Source organism: Zalophus californianus, chromosome 1 (assembly GCF_009762305.2).
Source record: "Zalophus californianus isolate mZalCal1 chromosome 1, mZalCal1.pri.v2, whole genome shotgun sequence".
NCBI classification, from domain to species: domain Eukaryota; kingdom Metazoa; phylum Chordata; class Mammalia; order Carnivora; family Otariidae; genus Zalophus; species Zalophus californianus.
In genome coordinates, this window is record NC_045595.1 from 50,744,339 (window position 1) to 50,761,005 (window position 16,667).

Genomic DNA, 16,667 nt, shown 5'->3' on the forward strand with positions numbered 1-16,667 from the left:
AAGCAAACCTAAGACCTGCATTGTACTGACGCCGAGGAGGTGCAGGCAAAGGGAGCTTCTGCAGAGATCCCAGACAGCCTGTGTGAGCCTGAAGTTGACGCGTGGAGCTGAGGAGAGCCAACCAGAGGGAAGCAGAGAACCCCAGCCTGGAGGCAACACTCACATTCTCACGTCCTCCTGTATTTGAAGCCGGTCCTAGCCTAGTTTCCAGTTATGTGAGCCAATAAATTCGTTTTTAAAAGGCTGTTTGGACCGCATAGTTTGTCACTTGCAAACAAAGAGTCCTAAACAGATATGCCCAGAAGTGGACAGTCCAGCAATGGACTACTTTGTGGCTAGCAAAGCAGCCAAGCACTTAAAATGTGCCTTCTCTTTGTGCCTCGGTGGCACAAAGACACTGTCCTATTAATCATTGTCATAATGAGTCAAAGTTGACTTCAGAATCCTGGAGTGATCATTTTGTGCAATTAAACTGTGAGCAGCTTGAGGGTAGGAACTGGGTCTTATCCACCTGTTTCCCCAGAAGCTAACTCGGGGCACGGTGCACACAAAGGTGCTTCCCACACTCCTGTTGAATGAATGAGAGGCCTCCCATCTGAGGCTCTCAAGTGAGCACGGCTAGGAGCAAGTGAAAGGTGATAGAATGTATAGAAAATGTAGCCTGCCAGAAGGTTTCCCGGTACTGGGGCCTGGAATTAGCAAGAGGCCGGCACTGAGTGCTGGGAGCTTAGGGTGAGAATAATGGATTCCCTGAGGCTGGTAGAAGACCTCATTCTCTTCTGCACAGAAGCCCCTGCATGAAGACCCACCACAGAGTTCATCAGAAGGGAAAGGCCCAGAGCCTTCTTGGACTGCGGCAGGCCACAAGCTACCTTAATCGTGGGATGCTACCAACACTGGGGTGATGGGCGTGGCGTGCTCAATGACAGGCAGCACAACAAACTTGTAGAGAGCATGGCTTTGGGTTCAGATTGGGCTCCTTTGCTTCCTAGCGTAGGCTTGGGCGAGCCACCTAACCTCTTAGAGCCTCAGTTTCCCCATCTGCAGAATGGGATTTAAGAAGGGTACTTACCTTCAATAACCGTTACGAGAATTTGATGAGAAAATGCATGTAAAGGACTTTAATCTAGTGCCTGGGACAAAAATAAGTGATCAATAAACACTTCACAAACACACACACACACACACACACACACACACACACACACAGATTTAAAATAAAAAAAATCCAAGGGGCAGTAATCACATGTGTGAAGACACAAATGCTAAAATGTTGCATATGCCTTCATAGGGAACTCAGTCTCCTGTAGCCTCTGGTGACCGGTCTTAAACTTCTGAAGGCACTCTTGCAGATGACCACTCCTTCTCCCATTTCCCCTTCTTTGACGTTTCCAGCTCCACCTTCCCACAGTTACCTTTTTTTTTCTTTCTTTTTTTAAGGATTTTATTTTTTTATTTGACAGGGAGAGACACAGTGAGAGAGGGAACACAAGCAGGGGGAGTGGGAGAGGGAGCAGCAGGCTTCCCATGGAGTAGGGAGCCTGATGCGGGGCTCGATCCCAGGACCCTGGGATCATGATCTGAGCCGAAGGCAGACGCTTAATGACTGAGCCACCCAGGCGCCCCGTTACCTTCTTTCAATTAGCTCTACCGTTGAAGCAGCCCTCCTTGGAACCTTGGCCTTCCCCTCCTTGGATCTGAGCTAAAGGAGATTTCAGGGACGGTTCCTGGAGGAAGCACACAGAAACACCCCTTTGGGACCTCCCCATCCCCCACGTGCCACCTCACCCTTCCAAAAAGCCACAGGAGCATGTTTGAGAAAAGTTAAGCTGTTTTATTTCACAGGATAGCTCCACGTCAAACCAGCAGGCACCATCAGAATACGCAACAGAGGATCCAGTCAGACACTCTATAGGACGGGCGTTGGGTGTTAAGGTAGAGAAACGATACCGGAGGAGGGCGACACTTATCATCACGTGGGGACAGGCAACCAGCAATTTCCTAGGGTTGTTTTCGTGGGGTTTTTTTTTGTTTGTTTGTTTTTTGTTTTTTTCCTGACACAGTCTGGGGAGGAAGGAAACCAAAGGAAACTAAATTGACCAGCCACTCTGAAGCAATCAGAACCAAATCTATTGCCAAACCGTGTAAACAGTCACACTGCCCGGAACTAGAGTCTGAGCCGGAACTCTAGCCAGAATCGACTTCCGTCTAAGGAAGGCCAAGTGCACTCTGGTTGCTCTGGTTCAAGGAACAGCTTTGTTATTTGCCTGGGACAGTTCACACAGGAAGGAGGTGTCGGCAAGGGGCAGCGGTGGCCATTCGGCCAGTCCCAGAGGATGGGACAGCGGGACGCTCGGCAGACCGACCTCAGAGAAGCCAGGAGGAGTCCGGCAAGGCAGTGAAGCCCCTTCTCTCGGCTCCCCCCGGGCGGCTTTGGGTATGTGGGGATTTCTCTCCACGGCTGCTCTGAAGAGAGGAGGCCCCAGAGAACCGGGGAAGTTGACATGAAACGTCAGCATTAGCTCTGCATAGCAGAAAATCAGCTAAGCAACACCTCGCTCACCCCTTCCTGCCTTGTCCTCCCCGCCCGTCCTCCCGAGCCCCACAGGGCCCCCTGCCAGGGTTGGGAGCCAGCCATTCTTCTTTCTGGGATTCTCAGCAGAATGAGGCATTTGCTCAAGTGTGGAACCATCTGGACGTGTGAAAAGTTAGGAATAGAAAGACTGAGAGGAAGAACCATCACGTTAGTCCTTGTGGTTTTCCATCGGCCGCGGACGTGTGCTGAGTGCCAAGGAGCGACCAGGCCCCAGAAGTCCTCTGCATTCATGCCTCCTGAATGAGAAAGTATACCCAACAAGGCACTCCAAGGGACTCCAGCAGAGAAGCCGGCCCCACGTAAAGGCCCTTCCCCTCACTGGCGCCCCTTTGTGTACCACAACCCAGTTCTGAAGTGTTTATAAGGCAGATCTCTGAGGCTGCTACTTCCAGCCGGGAGCCAAACGCTGGCCCCGTTTCCCTGCGTCTCTTCCCACTTGGATTTCTTCGTTGAATAGAAACCTTTTTCATCCCTTGGGAATCCATTTCTCTCCTGCCTCTTGGCCTGGTGACCTCAGAGAAAAGACTCCCAACTCTAATTCCCAAGCTTACAATTCCCTCCAGTTGTGCGCTCTGTCCGGGGTTCAAAAGGCGCTTCAAGGTGAGAAATCGTTAGCACTGAAAACAAGGAAAGGCAAGAATTTTTCATAGAATCCCACAGCTCAGAGCAGCTCTTTAAGAGGAAAGGGGAATACAGGGAGAGAGGGAGAGTCGGGTAGGAAGCACGGCTTGTTCTCAATTTTATCGGAGAAAGGTCTTTAGCGGCGGCTGGGCCCCAAGGCCCAGGAAACTAGACCAGGAATGAATTGTCTTTGGTCAGTTTTAAATGAACATCTTGCTGGTTCATTCCTAAAATAGACTAAACATCGGTTACACATAAAGACAAAAGGCTTGACCTCAGGGTAAGTCGAAGATTAAGAAATCATTCTGTGAAGAAAAAAAATAAAATGCCCGTTATCAACGAACTGATCAGTATAGCTCTCAGTAATGGCGATGAACAAGTAGGTAAACACCACTCCCCCTTGTACAATTGGTTATATTGAGGACTACTAAAACTAGGTTTACTACATTTCCCCCACACTCACTGTACAGTTAGGTTTCTGGTATTTGTTTTTTTACATTGATCTATCTACTAGGTGCAAAGATTTGGTGAGTGGCATTGGCTATAATTTAATCGTAGCCTTTTTAAAAATTACAGTTTCACATTTTAACACTTTCCAGCATTTAAGCAAATACAGCAAATATATAGTGGACTATCACAGGCAGGAGTCAGGAAGAGAATGCCAATGCTCAGTGACCGTGGATGGGACGGGGTATGCGTGGAGGGTGGTGGAGACATGCATAGTGGCCAGATGAGGGAGTGGGGGGGGGGGGGGCCGCGGGAAAGGATTTTTCCATTTGGTTCTGCGTCAAGGGTCAGATCTGGGGCTGGATGAGTGGGGTGTGATCTTCCCTAAATGTGAACTCATCAGCCGTTTCCCAGTGGAAAAATAGGTGCTTTAAAAAAAAAAAAAAACAGCTAAGGCTCTGCCTTCAGGTAATTTGGTGAAGGGCAGATCCATTTTCAGTAAGGAAAAAAAGCAGTGAATTCATGGAAAAACCCACACGGTCTGACTGGTGTTCTATGTATCAGGCAACAGATTTGTCAACTCAGATTTTCCTTTTCATCTGGTAGTCATGGCAGAGAATGTGACATCTGGCACAGGAGGCTACTGCATTTAAGGTCTGGGGGTATCTCTGGGGTAGAAATGAGAAGCCTGTGTCCTGGCTGGACGGCATAGCGTCCTTGCAGGTAAGTGTCTGACACGGCCCTCGCTCTCGGCCATCCATTAAATCTTGGGCACGTCAGAGCACATCCCAAGGCCTTGCTTTCTTTCCTAAGCTGTAAAATGGGGATGTCGTCATCTGCTCAAAGACAGAGGGGCTCCTAACTGGTTCTGAGGCTCTTTCATTTCCGGGGGCTCAAACAGAACGGTTGGTTTTAGGCTAAACAAGGAAGGTCAAGTTTGTCATTGACCTCTCTCTGGCACTCTCTGTGCCCTTTCTCGACTTTTCCACTGAGTGCGCAAACTGCCAATCCCTCCAACAAGACAGAACGGCTTACCACTCCTACACACCCAGGTATTAGTGATTTAATAGGTCCCTCCCCCTGGGGTGTATTTACCTTTTTATGGAGGACCAGAAGAGATGGCAAAACTTAATCCAGTGGGGTGAAATGGTAATGACAGAATTTCAAGCATCAATAGGTAGTATCTCTGTAGGGCTGTGCTTCAGGGCTCTTAAGAAACTGTTAGGAAAATTCCACTGCCCAGTTCTCAAATGCCATTAGGAGACTTCAAAAGGAAGATCCTGGATGGGTTTTGATCTAAAAGACTTACCTTACTAATGATAATAAAAAGAGCAATCGTGTTGGGACAGTGCTTTCCAGCTTACAGAACTTGCTCATTTACATTTTACCTTTGTTACCTTCGTTTTATGGAGTAGGAAACTGGGGCTCAATGAGGTGGAGTGACATGCCTAAAGTCCCACAGCTCCTATGGGGTTGGGGCTGGGACGCAAACACAGGACTTTTGACTCCAAACCACAGCCATGGAGATACACTCAGAGGCCTCGGGAGAAAGAGAGAAAGCTTGAGAAGAAAAAGGAGACCCTTGGCTTGGAATGAGGGGATGAATAAAAGTGGTCCCCGTAGGATCTGATCCGCCTGTGTTCCATTAGCCAGAAACAGCCTATCTCTGAAAAATGAAAAGATCAAAAGAGGAAGTAAAATGGAACAAGAGTGATCCAGAAAAGCCTTTTCCCAGCTGAGAGGCAGAAGTCTAGCTCCTAATTCCTAAAAGTCACTCACCTCAGTTCAATCACCATATTTGCAATTACATTAAATGCTCTGGAGGTGGTGGGAGGAGCGTGGTGGGGGGTGGCGGGCAGGGGTTGGGAAGGGAGAGAGGGAAGCCATTTCACCTGCATAAACTCAACCGGAGTGTTTTCTGGGACGGAAAGTGCCAAGGATGGCCCCCCTCTGGCCCCTGCTGAGAGGCTCCTGGGCCTCATACAGGAGGGCACCAGCCAAAGTGGGTCATGGACTGATTTTAAGTTAAAATGATATGACTGAAAGCCTCCTTGCCTGTTTAGTTCCAGATCTGACACAGTATAATTAGTAGAAAGAAGAAAAGAAAAAATTAAATATTTTGAAAATGGTATAAGTTAAACCTCTATAGTTATCACAGGTTTATTCCTACAGCATGTCTAGATTTTGAAGTGTTCCACACCACTGTTTTTGTTTTTCCTTTTTCCCAACCACACAGAACACTGTGCTACGACGGGGCTTAGGTTCTCACTATACCCTTTTTCTACGTACAAACACAAGGATGCTGTGGTCAGGGGCCATCTCGCCAACATCCTCCCGTGCCTTCGGGGATACAGTTGGTCCTCGGCCTCCGGGTGGAAAGGCAGGGTCTCTGGGGTGGACGGGGGGGGGTGTTCTGTGAAGGGTTCCCCACCTCTAGGAGCAACCTGCTTGCGGGTACCGCCTGCCCCACCCTTCCATTAGGGGCAGACTATTCTGGAAGGCCACGACTTCTGGAGACAGTGGGAGACTATTTTTGTGTGTTTTTCTGCAGGTTAGTGGTGTATTGCTTCGTTCGAAGTCACTGAGGCCTCTAAATTCTCCCAGAAAGGTCCCTGCAAGTCCCACCAAGTAACTCAGCAGGAGGTGTTTGGTGGCATGGGTCTGAGGTAAATCTAAGTTTCATAAAAAGAAAAACGGAGATCCTATATACATTTAGTCGTGTGTCCAGATCTAGTATATGTATACAGATGCATAAATATATATATCTACACACACCGACACATACATGTATGTGTGTATATATGCACACACATATATACACCCATATTTATGTATGCAGAGAGAATGTCGAGAGAATAATTTTCCAGTGACCATACGCTGGGAAGCCATCGAACATTTTGGCCCAAACTTAGGAGATGCTTTAGTGGGGCCTCCTGCCCCACCCCCCGGGGGGCCTGCTCGCACACGGGAGGTCTGTGGGATTCACATGGCTGAATACCAGCTGCGGCCAGCGCCCGGGCCTCGGCTCTGCACAGACGCGCTTCCAGGCAACCTTCTGGTCCCTGCCCGACAAGGCCAGGAGCCCGTGGCAAGGCCGCGGAGGTCACAGAGGCCACCCTCAGCCGTGGCGGCGCCGCCCCGTGCTGTAGGTCACATGGTGCCCGACTTGTCCGCGGAGCTGTTGGGGAACATCTTCTCGGTGGGCGTCACGGCCGGGCTGCCCACGCCCGAGCTGCTGCTGCTGCTGGAGCGATGCTGGACCACCGGCCGCACGGGCCGCATGGGGGGCGGGCGCAGCTGGGCGCCGGCCAGACGCGCCGACAGGGCGGGCTTGAAGGTGGTCATCATCTCGGTGGACGAGCTGCTGCTGCGGCGCATGGCGGCGTCCGGGTCGCGGATGACAATGGTGTGCAGGGGGCTGGCGGGCTCGGAGCTGATGGGGCCCGGCGGGTTCTTCAGGGGCTCCAGGGTGTCCAGCACCACATCTGGCGCCTGCTTGACCGTGTTCTGTCTCTCGAGTTCCCGCAACTCATGCAGAGCCGTGCTCATGGTCTTCTCGATGTCCTGCCCACGGAAAGAGCTCTGGTCAGCACAGGGGCCGGACACCTGGGCCCCAGGCCTTCCCCAGCTGCTAATCGGCCTATGGGCTTCGTACAGAGGTTTCCCCACACACGAGCCTCGCGCCTGGGATAGAGATGAAATCTCCAGGGTGTCCTACGACCAACTGAGGGAATCCGTGTGGGCATCACCTGCACACTTGCCTGCACAGGTAGCAGACTGCAATGAGGGTGGACTACTGCTTGAGAAGGTCGGCTCTGGAATCAGATAGGCATGGGTTCGAATCCTGACTCTGCCACTTCCTTGCTATGTCACTTTGGACAAGTTACCTCACCTCTCTGAGCCTCAGAATCCTCACTGGTGAACACAGATCATGATAACACGACCTCAGGGGGCTGATGAGTGTGTTAAATGATAGGATCCCTGTGAAGAGGTTCCCATGGCCCCTGACACATAGTAGGCACTCACAAATAATAATGGCAGTAACAATGGTAATAAGAGAGCACCAATCCAAGCCCTTTCCTTTCGTAGCTCATTTAATCCTCACACTTATAAGGTAGGAACTACCATTATGCTCATTTCACACGTGAGAAAATGGAAGTTTAGCCTGGTTAAGTAACTTGCCCAAGGTCACACAGCTAGTTAGTAACATAGCCCAAATCTCAACCTACAGCCCAGGCCCTTAGCCGTTATTGTTATTTTTAAAAAATTATTTATTTATTTAAGTAATCTCTACCCCCAATGTGGGGCTCGAACTCAACCCTGAGATCAAGAGTTGCATGTTCTTCTGACTGAGCCTGCAAAGCACCCCACCATTATTGTTATTTAAAAAAAAATCCTTGGGGCGCCTGGGTGGCTCAGTTGGTTAAACCGCTGCCTTTGGCTCAGGCCATGATCCCAGGGTCCTGGGATCGAGCCCCACATCGGGCTCCCTGCTCATGCAGGAAGCCTGCTTCTCCCTCTGCCTGCCACTCCCCCTGCTTGTGGTCTCTCCCTCTCTCTCTCTCTCTCGCTCTCTCTCGCTCTCTCTGTGTGTCAAATAAATAAATAAAATCTTTAAAAAAAAAAAAAAATCCTTGCCCAGAGAAAAATTCCTTGGTGGTTATATATTAGAATGTCCACAAAGTTCACACCAGAATAATGCAACTGTCACTTTCTTCTCTGTATTGTAATCAGAAAAGTTTGCTTTTTTAAAAAATGTAAATTTTAAAAAGCAAAAAAACCCTCTCATTTGCCTATGAAATTCCTGGAGATTAAGAGCTCACCAGTATGAGAGCACTTTGGATGACAGAGAGAGCCATTAAGTCAGTCCAGGACCTGGGAGCAGCCAGGCCGCCCGGTCAGCCTGGGTGGGGGCTCATCATTCCACCTTCCCAGGGCTTCTGTTCCTCCTCGAGCCGGGAGGGGGCGCTGCAGCTGGCAGTCAGCATTCAAACCAGGAGCCCTGGGCTACGGCAAAAGGCCTGGATTTTTTAGTGGAAAGACTCCTCTGCCATTTGCTGGCTGTGTAACCTTGGACAAGTCTCAGGCCCTCTGCACCATGCTTTGCTTCTCTGTTACTCACCGTAAAGATGGGATGAGATAATGGATGTGGTGGAGCTTTGTGAACTGCCAGGCAGTGGTTTCACACTCCCTTTAGCCAGAGCCCTTGGCTCACACAGCTATTACAGGGATGCCTCCACACAAATGGGACACAGGGAGCCGCTCAGGCTGAGCTAGGCCACAGCCCAAGCGACACGGCCACTGACGGGACAACAAGGGATATTGCTTAAAACCACTACTAGAAGGCGCGGTGCACAACCTCCGGTGACCATGAGCACTCTTAAGACACATTTGCTTTTCTGCCCTGAGGCAAACCCAGAAAAACTGCAAGTCTGGTCACACTGATGGAGTTGGAGCCTAGAGATGTCCTGCCGGCCCCTTTCCGAGGCCGTGGCTTCCTTTACTCTCTCCTCCCCAGCCCACAGGCGGCCTCCTGCCTGCCCTGGGCCCCCACAATGGGCTCCAATCTGGCACAGGCAGGGTCCCTGCCTATCCCTTTTGGTTTGTTAAGAGACTATGGGATGACTGGTCAATGGCGAATAGTAGCTTTTATGCTTCTTCATGACATTTTATCCCTTGCCCAGAACACTAGTTACTTTAAGAATGGGATTTTTGTGCTTTTATCCAAAGGATTAGTTGTGGGGGACCTTCTATATGAGCGGAGAGATGGCAATCCTCTCCCCATCTTTACTATATCCCAGCCCGGCAGTGATAATGCCCGCTTTCCACGTCTCATTCCGCTTAAGTGAAGTCCCCGGTGGACTTCACTGCTCTCTGCAATGCTCCAGCATGAACTGAAAGGTAAAACTGTAAAAATAAATGCAATGATTACCCCTCTACCACCATCCCCGCCACCACTCCACCCTGGCAGAGTGTGAGCCAGAAAGACAGAAAGCTCAGAGAAAGAGCAGCTGAGTGGTTTAGGCATGAGCCTTGCATTAGTCTGAGAGGTAATGCAGCAATCTGCAGAGTGGGGCTGCAGAAAGGCGCTCAAGGAAGATGGACAGCGGAGGGCAGGGTCTGGGGCCATTTTAGGTCATCACTGTACTGTCAGTGCCTAGTGCAGTGACTGGCACACAACAGCAGCTTAATTGATATTTGTCAATAAAGGAACAAATGAATGAACAGATGAATGAATGATCAGACGAATGAATGAATGAACGAATGAATGAATGAATAACTCAACTGTGCCATCTTGGGGAGACAGACACCTGCCATGACCACATCCCTCTCATCCGGCCTGCCCCCAGGGCAGGCATTCCCCCTCCAGCCCTGGAGACTGGAGGTCTTCAGTTTTTACAGAATCCCTAGCCAGCAGCTGTACCCACTCAGCTTCCGCTCCCATGGGGAGGCCAGCAGGGGGACAGGAAGCCAGCTTGCTATCTACCTTGGGTTCTAGCTTAACCTTGAGCCTGGTGTGAAGGGCAAAGTGGCTCCCCAGTCTGCAGGCTCCCACCCGGCCGCCCCTCTGGAGTTCTCAGCTGGCCCCGCCTGCCTTCCCACTGGCCCTTACTTCTGCCAGGGCCTCAGCCTCCAGGGACTTGTGGTCCCCCAGGCTGCTGTGCCTGGTGGAGCCGCATGTCGACCTCATCGAGTGCCCTTCCGAGAGAGCCTTCTTGTCAGGGTAGTTGATGCTGCCGGCACTCCCAAATGTCGCCATCCTCCGCTTCTCAGGGCTCTCGATCCTCCCCCGGGTGAGGGGGATTTTGTGGGGGCTGCTGGGGCAGGCGGCAGCCCGGGGTGGCGTGTCTATGCTGGGGCCCAGGCCCCGGGGTGGGCTGTGGGTGTCGCCCCCGCTTCGGCGCCTGGGGATGGCCGCTCCGTCAGATCGTAACCGCACTCTGCAAAGGAGCCAGGGGGCGGGGGCATGGGGCAGAGGTCAACCCTGGCAAGTCTCAGAATGGATCAGCTAACCCCAGGCCACACACTACACATAGTCTAGGAAACAGGTATAGTAAAGCCTCATTAAGCCAAACTCAATTGTGCAACGAAAGCACAGGCTGAGCATGTAACTCCATGGCAAGGGGACGGTTTAATCTGCACACACGAAGGAATCGGAAGCATTCTGCTTTCCAAACTGCAGACGGTGGTGCTACTAATTACACAGTGAATCTTGTCTACATGTCAAGTCAAGGCCAGGAGAATTTCAACCTGGGAACGCTTTGGTGATGGTTAGTTGGGCTCATGATATGTTCTTATGTGGTTCAGGTATTTCCATGATTCTGCAGGGCTTCTTAATTGGTCTGAGGCATTGAGGCTTGACTGTACCAAAAAGTCACCAGCTCCCTGCAAGCACAGGAGGGGGTCCCGGGGAACTGGACACCATCCCGTGTTGTCACCCACCCCCAATCTTCTCAGCAAAGGGCTATTTCTATGGGGCTTTTCCAGATCTTGGGAAATTAGTCATTCAGGAGTAAAAACTGCATCACTCAACATGCCTTCCATGCATCTGGCCACTTTCACTCTTTAGGGAGGCTCTGTCAGAGTAAAAAGGGGACTAGAGTATCTATTAGGAGGGCTGGCTTTCCTGTGTCCTCTTTCAGACCCATTTTATTAATCTGGTAAGTGGGCATAATATTCCTTGCCCACCTTCCAGGGAGCTTTGGTGGGTGTGAAAGCCCTCTGAAGATAAAAGGCTCCACCCGCAGATGATTTTGCTACATCCTAGGGAGGTCAAGATTTGAAGGGAGGGGAGGCTGGAAGTGGCAAGGGGGTGGGAAGGAGGGGCAGACTGTTGGAACAGACTGTGACTGAAGGGCCAAGTTCAACGTGGTCAGTAGCACTTCAGATCCCAGAGCCACCAGCCAAGCTAAGCACCGCCTGTGGGTACCCCACCAGGACCAAAGCATAGGTGTTGGAGAGAAGGAAGTATTGAGAAAGAAGAGAACCAGAATAAAGTAGGAGAGGGAGGGAAGAGGGAGAGGAAGAGCAAGGCAGGAGAAGATATGGCCCTCCTAGAATTCAAGGAACCATGGCTTTGTCTTCTACCTACCCCAGACTTCCATTTTGCCCCCAATTCCTTTACCTATCACACTGCCTGAGCCGTTAGCTGAACTGAACGGAATATACTGAAAGGAGGCACGGAAACTTCTGCCAAAGTAAATTCATAAACATATGTTCCTATAGCGACTGTATCTCTGGCTCTATCTCCAAGTACACATATGTGGAAGCTGATCCCATGACCACTCCGCCGAAAAAAACGAAGAATATGACATTTTGAGAATCTGATTAAGAAAGCAGCAAGAAACTGTCAGCTTCTCTTTTCTTCTTTTTCTTAAAATTTTTTAACCACCACATTCTTTGGACCATACAGGCATGCAGAATGATGGGCACAGCTTCTTGCCTGGCAGAAAGGTCACGTGACACAGCCCAGCCCACACACCGGGAGGGAAGAAATCGGCAAATGTGCTCCCACCAAATCAGTGGGGGGAGTCGAGTGTCAATTTCCCCCACCACAGGTGTGGGTGTGAGATTTCTGTGTGTGTAGTGCACTTCAGGGAGTACCTGAGCCTTACATTTTTAAATATAACAACTTAGGTCTTCAACAGAAAATGGGGAGGAGGTATAAGAACTGGAGAGAGGTAGGAAAAATACTTGTCAGTTTATAACTCTCTCTTTCTCCCCATTTATTATTACTATTTTACATAAAAAGCATTGATTTGCCAATATATGTCTTTTTTCCTCCTTCTCCACACCCCAACTCCAAGCTGGATCCTTTTACGCCTGGCATTCTGGGGCCAGTTCCAGCCAGGAACCCCCCGCCCCCGCCACAGTGTGCCTGATACCACATCCTGCAGGGAACAAGGGGCCACAGTAGCCTCCCTCTCTCCCCTCTGCCCCCCTGCCTCTCCCAAATCAGACAGAGCTGGGCATGGCACTAGCAGGGAAAAATGAATCCGCATTTCCTACCGGCCCATCACCCCCCCAAAGCCGTAATCCGAGATGTGCTCCGTGGGCGACTGGAGGTCGTTTTTGGAGGAGGCCTTGTCATCCAGCAGCGGCCCACTGCTGGCCTCGCTGTCAGCCTTCTGGCTCAGGCTGTCGGAGAAGGCATCATCCCTGGGGAGAAGGACAGATGTGAATCGGCAGTGCTTTGCTCCAGAGAGCCCCAGATGTGCAGGGCTCCTGGAGACCTGTCTGAAGGGTGGATCCACACACACCTTACGGTTAACTTACGCCCATCCTTGGGATGAGGCACTTCCCACTCTGCACCTTAGCATCACACACACGCCCACTGGCTCGCTCTCTCCTAAGTTACTGTCTCGGGCGGGAGACCAGCCCCCCCTCTGCCCCAGGCCTACCTTCTCCTCTCCCCTCCTCTAGGTTTTTCTCTCCCGGGCTGCTCCAGGCTAGGACAAGCTAAACGCTGGAGGGAGTGCTGGAGTAATGCGGGGAGGAACCTAAAAGCTGAGCACTGAGAGCTGAGTCTCCATGCAGGGCCCTGAGAAGCAGTTTAGGGCTAAGCAAGGGAGGAAGAAAAATGCCTCCATCCCTCAGCTCCCGACCCAGGGGTTTTGGATAATTGTGAGGTGGCTGCCAACGTTCCTCCACTGGCATTTCTCTTGTTGTCTGCCTGGCCTTGGCCTTTTCTCTGGTTTCACACCATCTCCTCTGCCATCAAAGCTTATGCTTTCCCTTGGGAGCCAGTATGGTGGTTGCTTGCTTGATAAATCAGTTCCACCTGAGCCTGACTCAGAAGGAGTGCGTGGCTTTCAAAGAAGAGAAGGTGTAGACTTTCTGGATCTTCGGGTAGGGCTAGGTATTTGGGATGCAGGCCTTTCTTTCTAAAAAAAAAAACAATATTAAAAAAATAACAGTATCCCGCTAACTGGAAATGAGGGGATGACTGTTTCTGTGCATCCTCTGAGCGAGCCACTTGGGGGATAGAGACTGGTGGGCAGTGAAGGGGACGGTGGGCTGGCCGCTGAGTATAGGAAAGGCCCAGGAGGGTAGAGGAATATGGCAAGATCCACTGGATGCTGAGAACCAGGGCAGGTGATGAATGCCAGGTGGATCAGGATGGTGAGTCAAAGGCACCAAACGCTGCCTCTGTGTGCTCTAAAGGATGACCAGTTCGCTTATTTGGTAAGTGGATCACCATTTAAGGGGAAGTTAGATATAATCCATTCTTACAAAAGACCGAGTGTGTCATACCAGTGAGAGCAAATGGTTCGCACACAGCCCAGAACTCCTATTCCTGTGCCCATTCAAGACATCACTAATCGATTATGGCATTCTTCACAGAAGGTCTGGATTCCCACTCACATGTCCTGTACGACTATGTACTGATGTGGGATGAGTCCGTCCACGCCATTGTGACGACCCTCCCACCAATCCTCGGAGGCGCGGTGGTACAGTAGCAGCGAGGCCCCCTTCTTGAAGGACAGCTCACGCGGGGACCGCCCCACATAGTCAAACTTGGCGATGGCCTCGATCTGCTCCACTTCTAGAAGGAAAGCAAGGGAAAGAACAGCCATGAAGTGAGTTGGATGGCAGCCAGGAGCCTTGCTCAGATGGCCTTGGCTTCCGCAGGGCCAGCACAGACAGCAGGCCGATGGAAACAGGGTGGGCTGGGGGCTCAGGACACCAGGTTCTAGCTCAGATCTGTTCCCCATGCTGCGGCCTCAGGTAGGCCATCTAACTTCTGACATACCATATCTTTATTTTCCACTACCCCTCTTGTTTTCCACTTTCTAAAACTAATTAAAATAATATCTTAAGAAATTTCTCTTTCTTCTACCTCTTGATACAAGTTCCATTTCTATTTGTCCATGAACTCTCTCTTTGTCTACCTACAATACTTTTAGTGGTTCTTATCTTTTGGGTGTATGTGGATTCCCATCCATGCAAAGACGCTGTACACAATTTTTAAGGGCTCCCAGAATTCTTCAAAGCTCATTGTAATGGACTGTTATGGTGTCCCCCCGCCCCCAAATCCATATGCTGAAGTCCCAACTCCCAATTTGATGGTATTTGGAGATGGGTGTTTAGGAGTAATTGAGGTTAAAGTGAGTAATTAGGGTAGGGCCCTAATCTGACAGGACTGGGGTCCCTCTGTGAAGAGGAAGAGATACCAGAGATCTCTCTTTTTCTCTGTAAATGTACACAGAGGAAAGGTCATGTGAGGACACAGTGAGAAGGCAGCTTTCTACAAGCCAGGAGAAGACGCTTCACCAGAAACCAGCCCTGACAGCACCTTGATCTTGGACTTCTAGGCTCCAGAGCTATGAGGAAATAAATTTCTGTTGTTTAAGCCACCCAGTTCTGTTTTGGCAGCCTGAGCTGAATAACACATTCATCCATGGACTTAATGTGGGAGGAGAGAGAATTCTTACTGGGGCCACAGCTCAAGCTTATCTCTTTGCACACACACATTTACCAATCAAACCTTTATTCTTCACTGGTTAGTGACAAGCCCTGACTGGATCAAGCAATGAGGCTAGGGCTCTTGCCCCTGAGGCACTCCTACGGCCCAGCTCCATCACCTCAGGCAGGTCACGTAACCTCTGTACACCTCAGCTGATTTTGGAGGATTAAAAGATAATGCATGGGGGAAGACATCCAGATGGCCAACACACACACGAGAAAGTGCTTGTATCACTCATCATCAGGGAGATGCAAATCACAGCCACCATGAGATAGCACCTCACACCTGTCAGAATGGCTACTATAAAACAACAACAAGAAATACAAGAGTTGGTGAGGATGCAGAGAGAAAGGAACCCTCCTACACTGTTGGTGGGAATGCAAGCTGGTGCAGCCACTGTGGAAAACAGTTTGGAGGTTCCTCAAAAAATTAAAAATAGAACTACCTTATGGTTCAATAATTCCACTGCTGGGTATTTCTCCAGAGGAAACAAAAACACTAACTTGAAAAGATAGATGGATAAATGGATGAAGAAAATGTATATAGATACAGTGGAATATTATTCCATAATATTATGCCATAAAAATGAAGGAAAATCTTCTATTTGAAGCAACATGGATGGACCTTGAGGCATTATGCTAAGTGAAATAAGTCAGAGAAAAACAAATACTGTATGATTTTTTTTATGCCATAAAAATGAAGGAAAAAACAAATACTGTATGATTTTTTTTATGCCACAAATATTATGCCATAATGAGGCATTATGCTAAGTGAAATAAGTCAGAGAAAAACAAATACTGTATGATCTTGCTTATGCGTGGAATCTAAAAATGAAAAGAAACCAAAGTCTCAGATACAGAGAACAGTCTGGTGGTTGCTAGAGGCAGGGGGTAAGGAGTGGGCAAAATGGGTAAAGGTGGTCCAAAGGCACAAACTTCCAGTTCTAAAATAAATATATTCTGGTGATGGAATGTAGAGCATGATGACTACAGCTAACTATATATATAGTTAGTATATATATATATGGTGATGGAATGTAGAGCATGATGACTACAGCTAACTATATATATATATAGTATATAACTATACTGCATTGCATTGGAAGTTGCTAAGAGAGTAGATCTTAAAAGTTTTCATCACAAGAAAAGAAAATCTGTAACTATGAATGGTGACTACATGCATACTTCAATGTATGGATGTATGTTAACTAGACTCACTGTGGTGATCACTTTGCAATACGTGTATGGAATTGTTATGTTATCCACCTGAAACTAATATTTTATGTCAATGATATCTCAATTAAAAAGAAATATACTAGACTTTAATAGATTTTTTTAAAAGATTTATTTGTTAGAGAGAGAGAGCATGAGAGGGGAAAGGTCAGAGGGAGAAGCAGACTCCCCACTGAGCAGGGAGCCCGAGGTAGGACTCCATCCTGGGACTCCAGGATCATGACCTGAGCCGAAAGCAGTTGAGCCACCCAGGCGCCCTAGACTTTAATAGATTTTTAAAAGCCATAATGAATGAAATTCCTTA

General features: G+C 49.4%; 1 protein-coding gene across 1 annotated transcript in view; it reads right to left on the reverse strand.

Annotated features, from left to right (window-relative positions):
- Window positions 1-1,813: 1,813 nt before the first annotated feature.
- The window catches only part of SRGAP3 (SLIT-ROBO Rho GTPase activating protein 3), a 240,152-nt gene continuing 225,298 nt past the window's right edge, over window positions 1,814-16,667 (reverse strand). Inside the window, 4 exon segments of the mRNA XM_027584523.2 lie at window positions 1,814-7,228; window positions 10,278-10,605; window positions 12,674-12,823; window positions 14,030-14,210. Of these exon segments, the coding sequence (XP_027440324.2) occupies window positions 6,815-7,228; window positions 10,278-10,605; window positions 12,674-12,823; window positions 14,030-14,210 (1,073 nt within the window). The 3' untranslated portion in view covers window positions 1,814-6,814.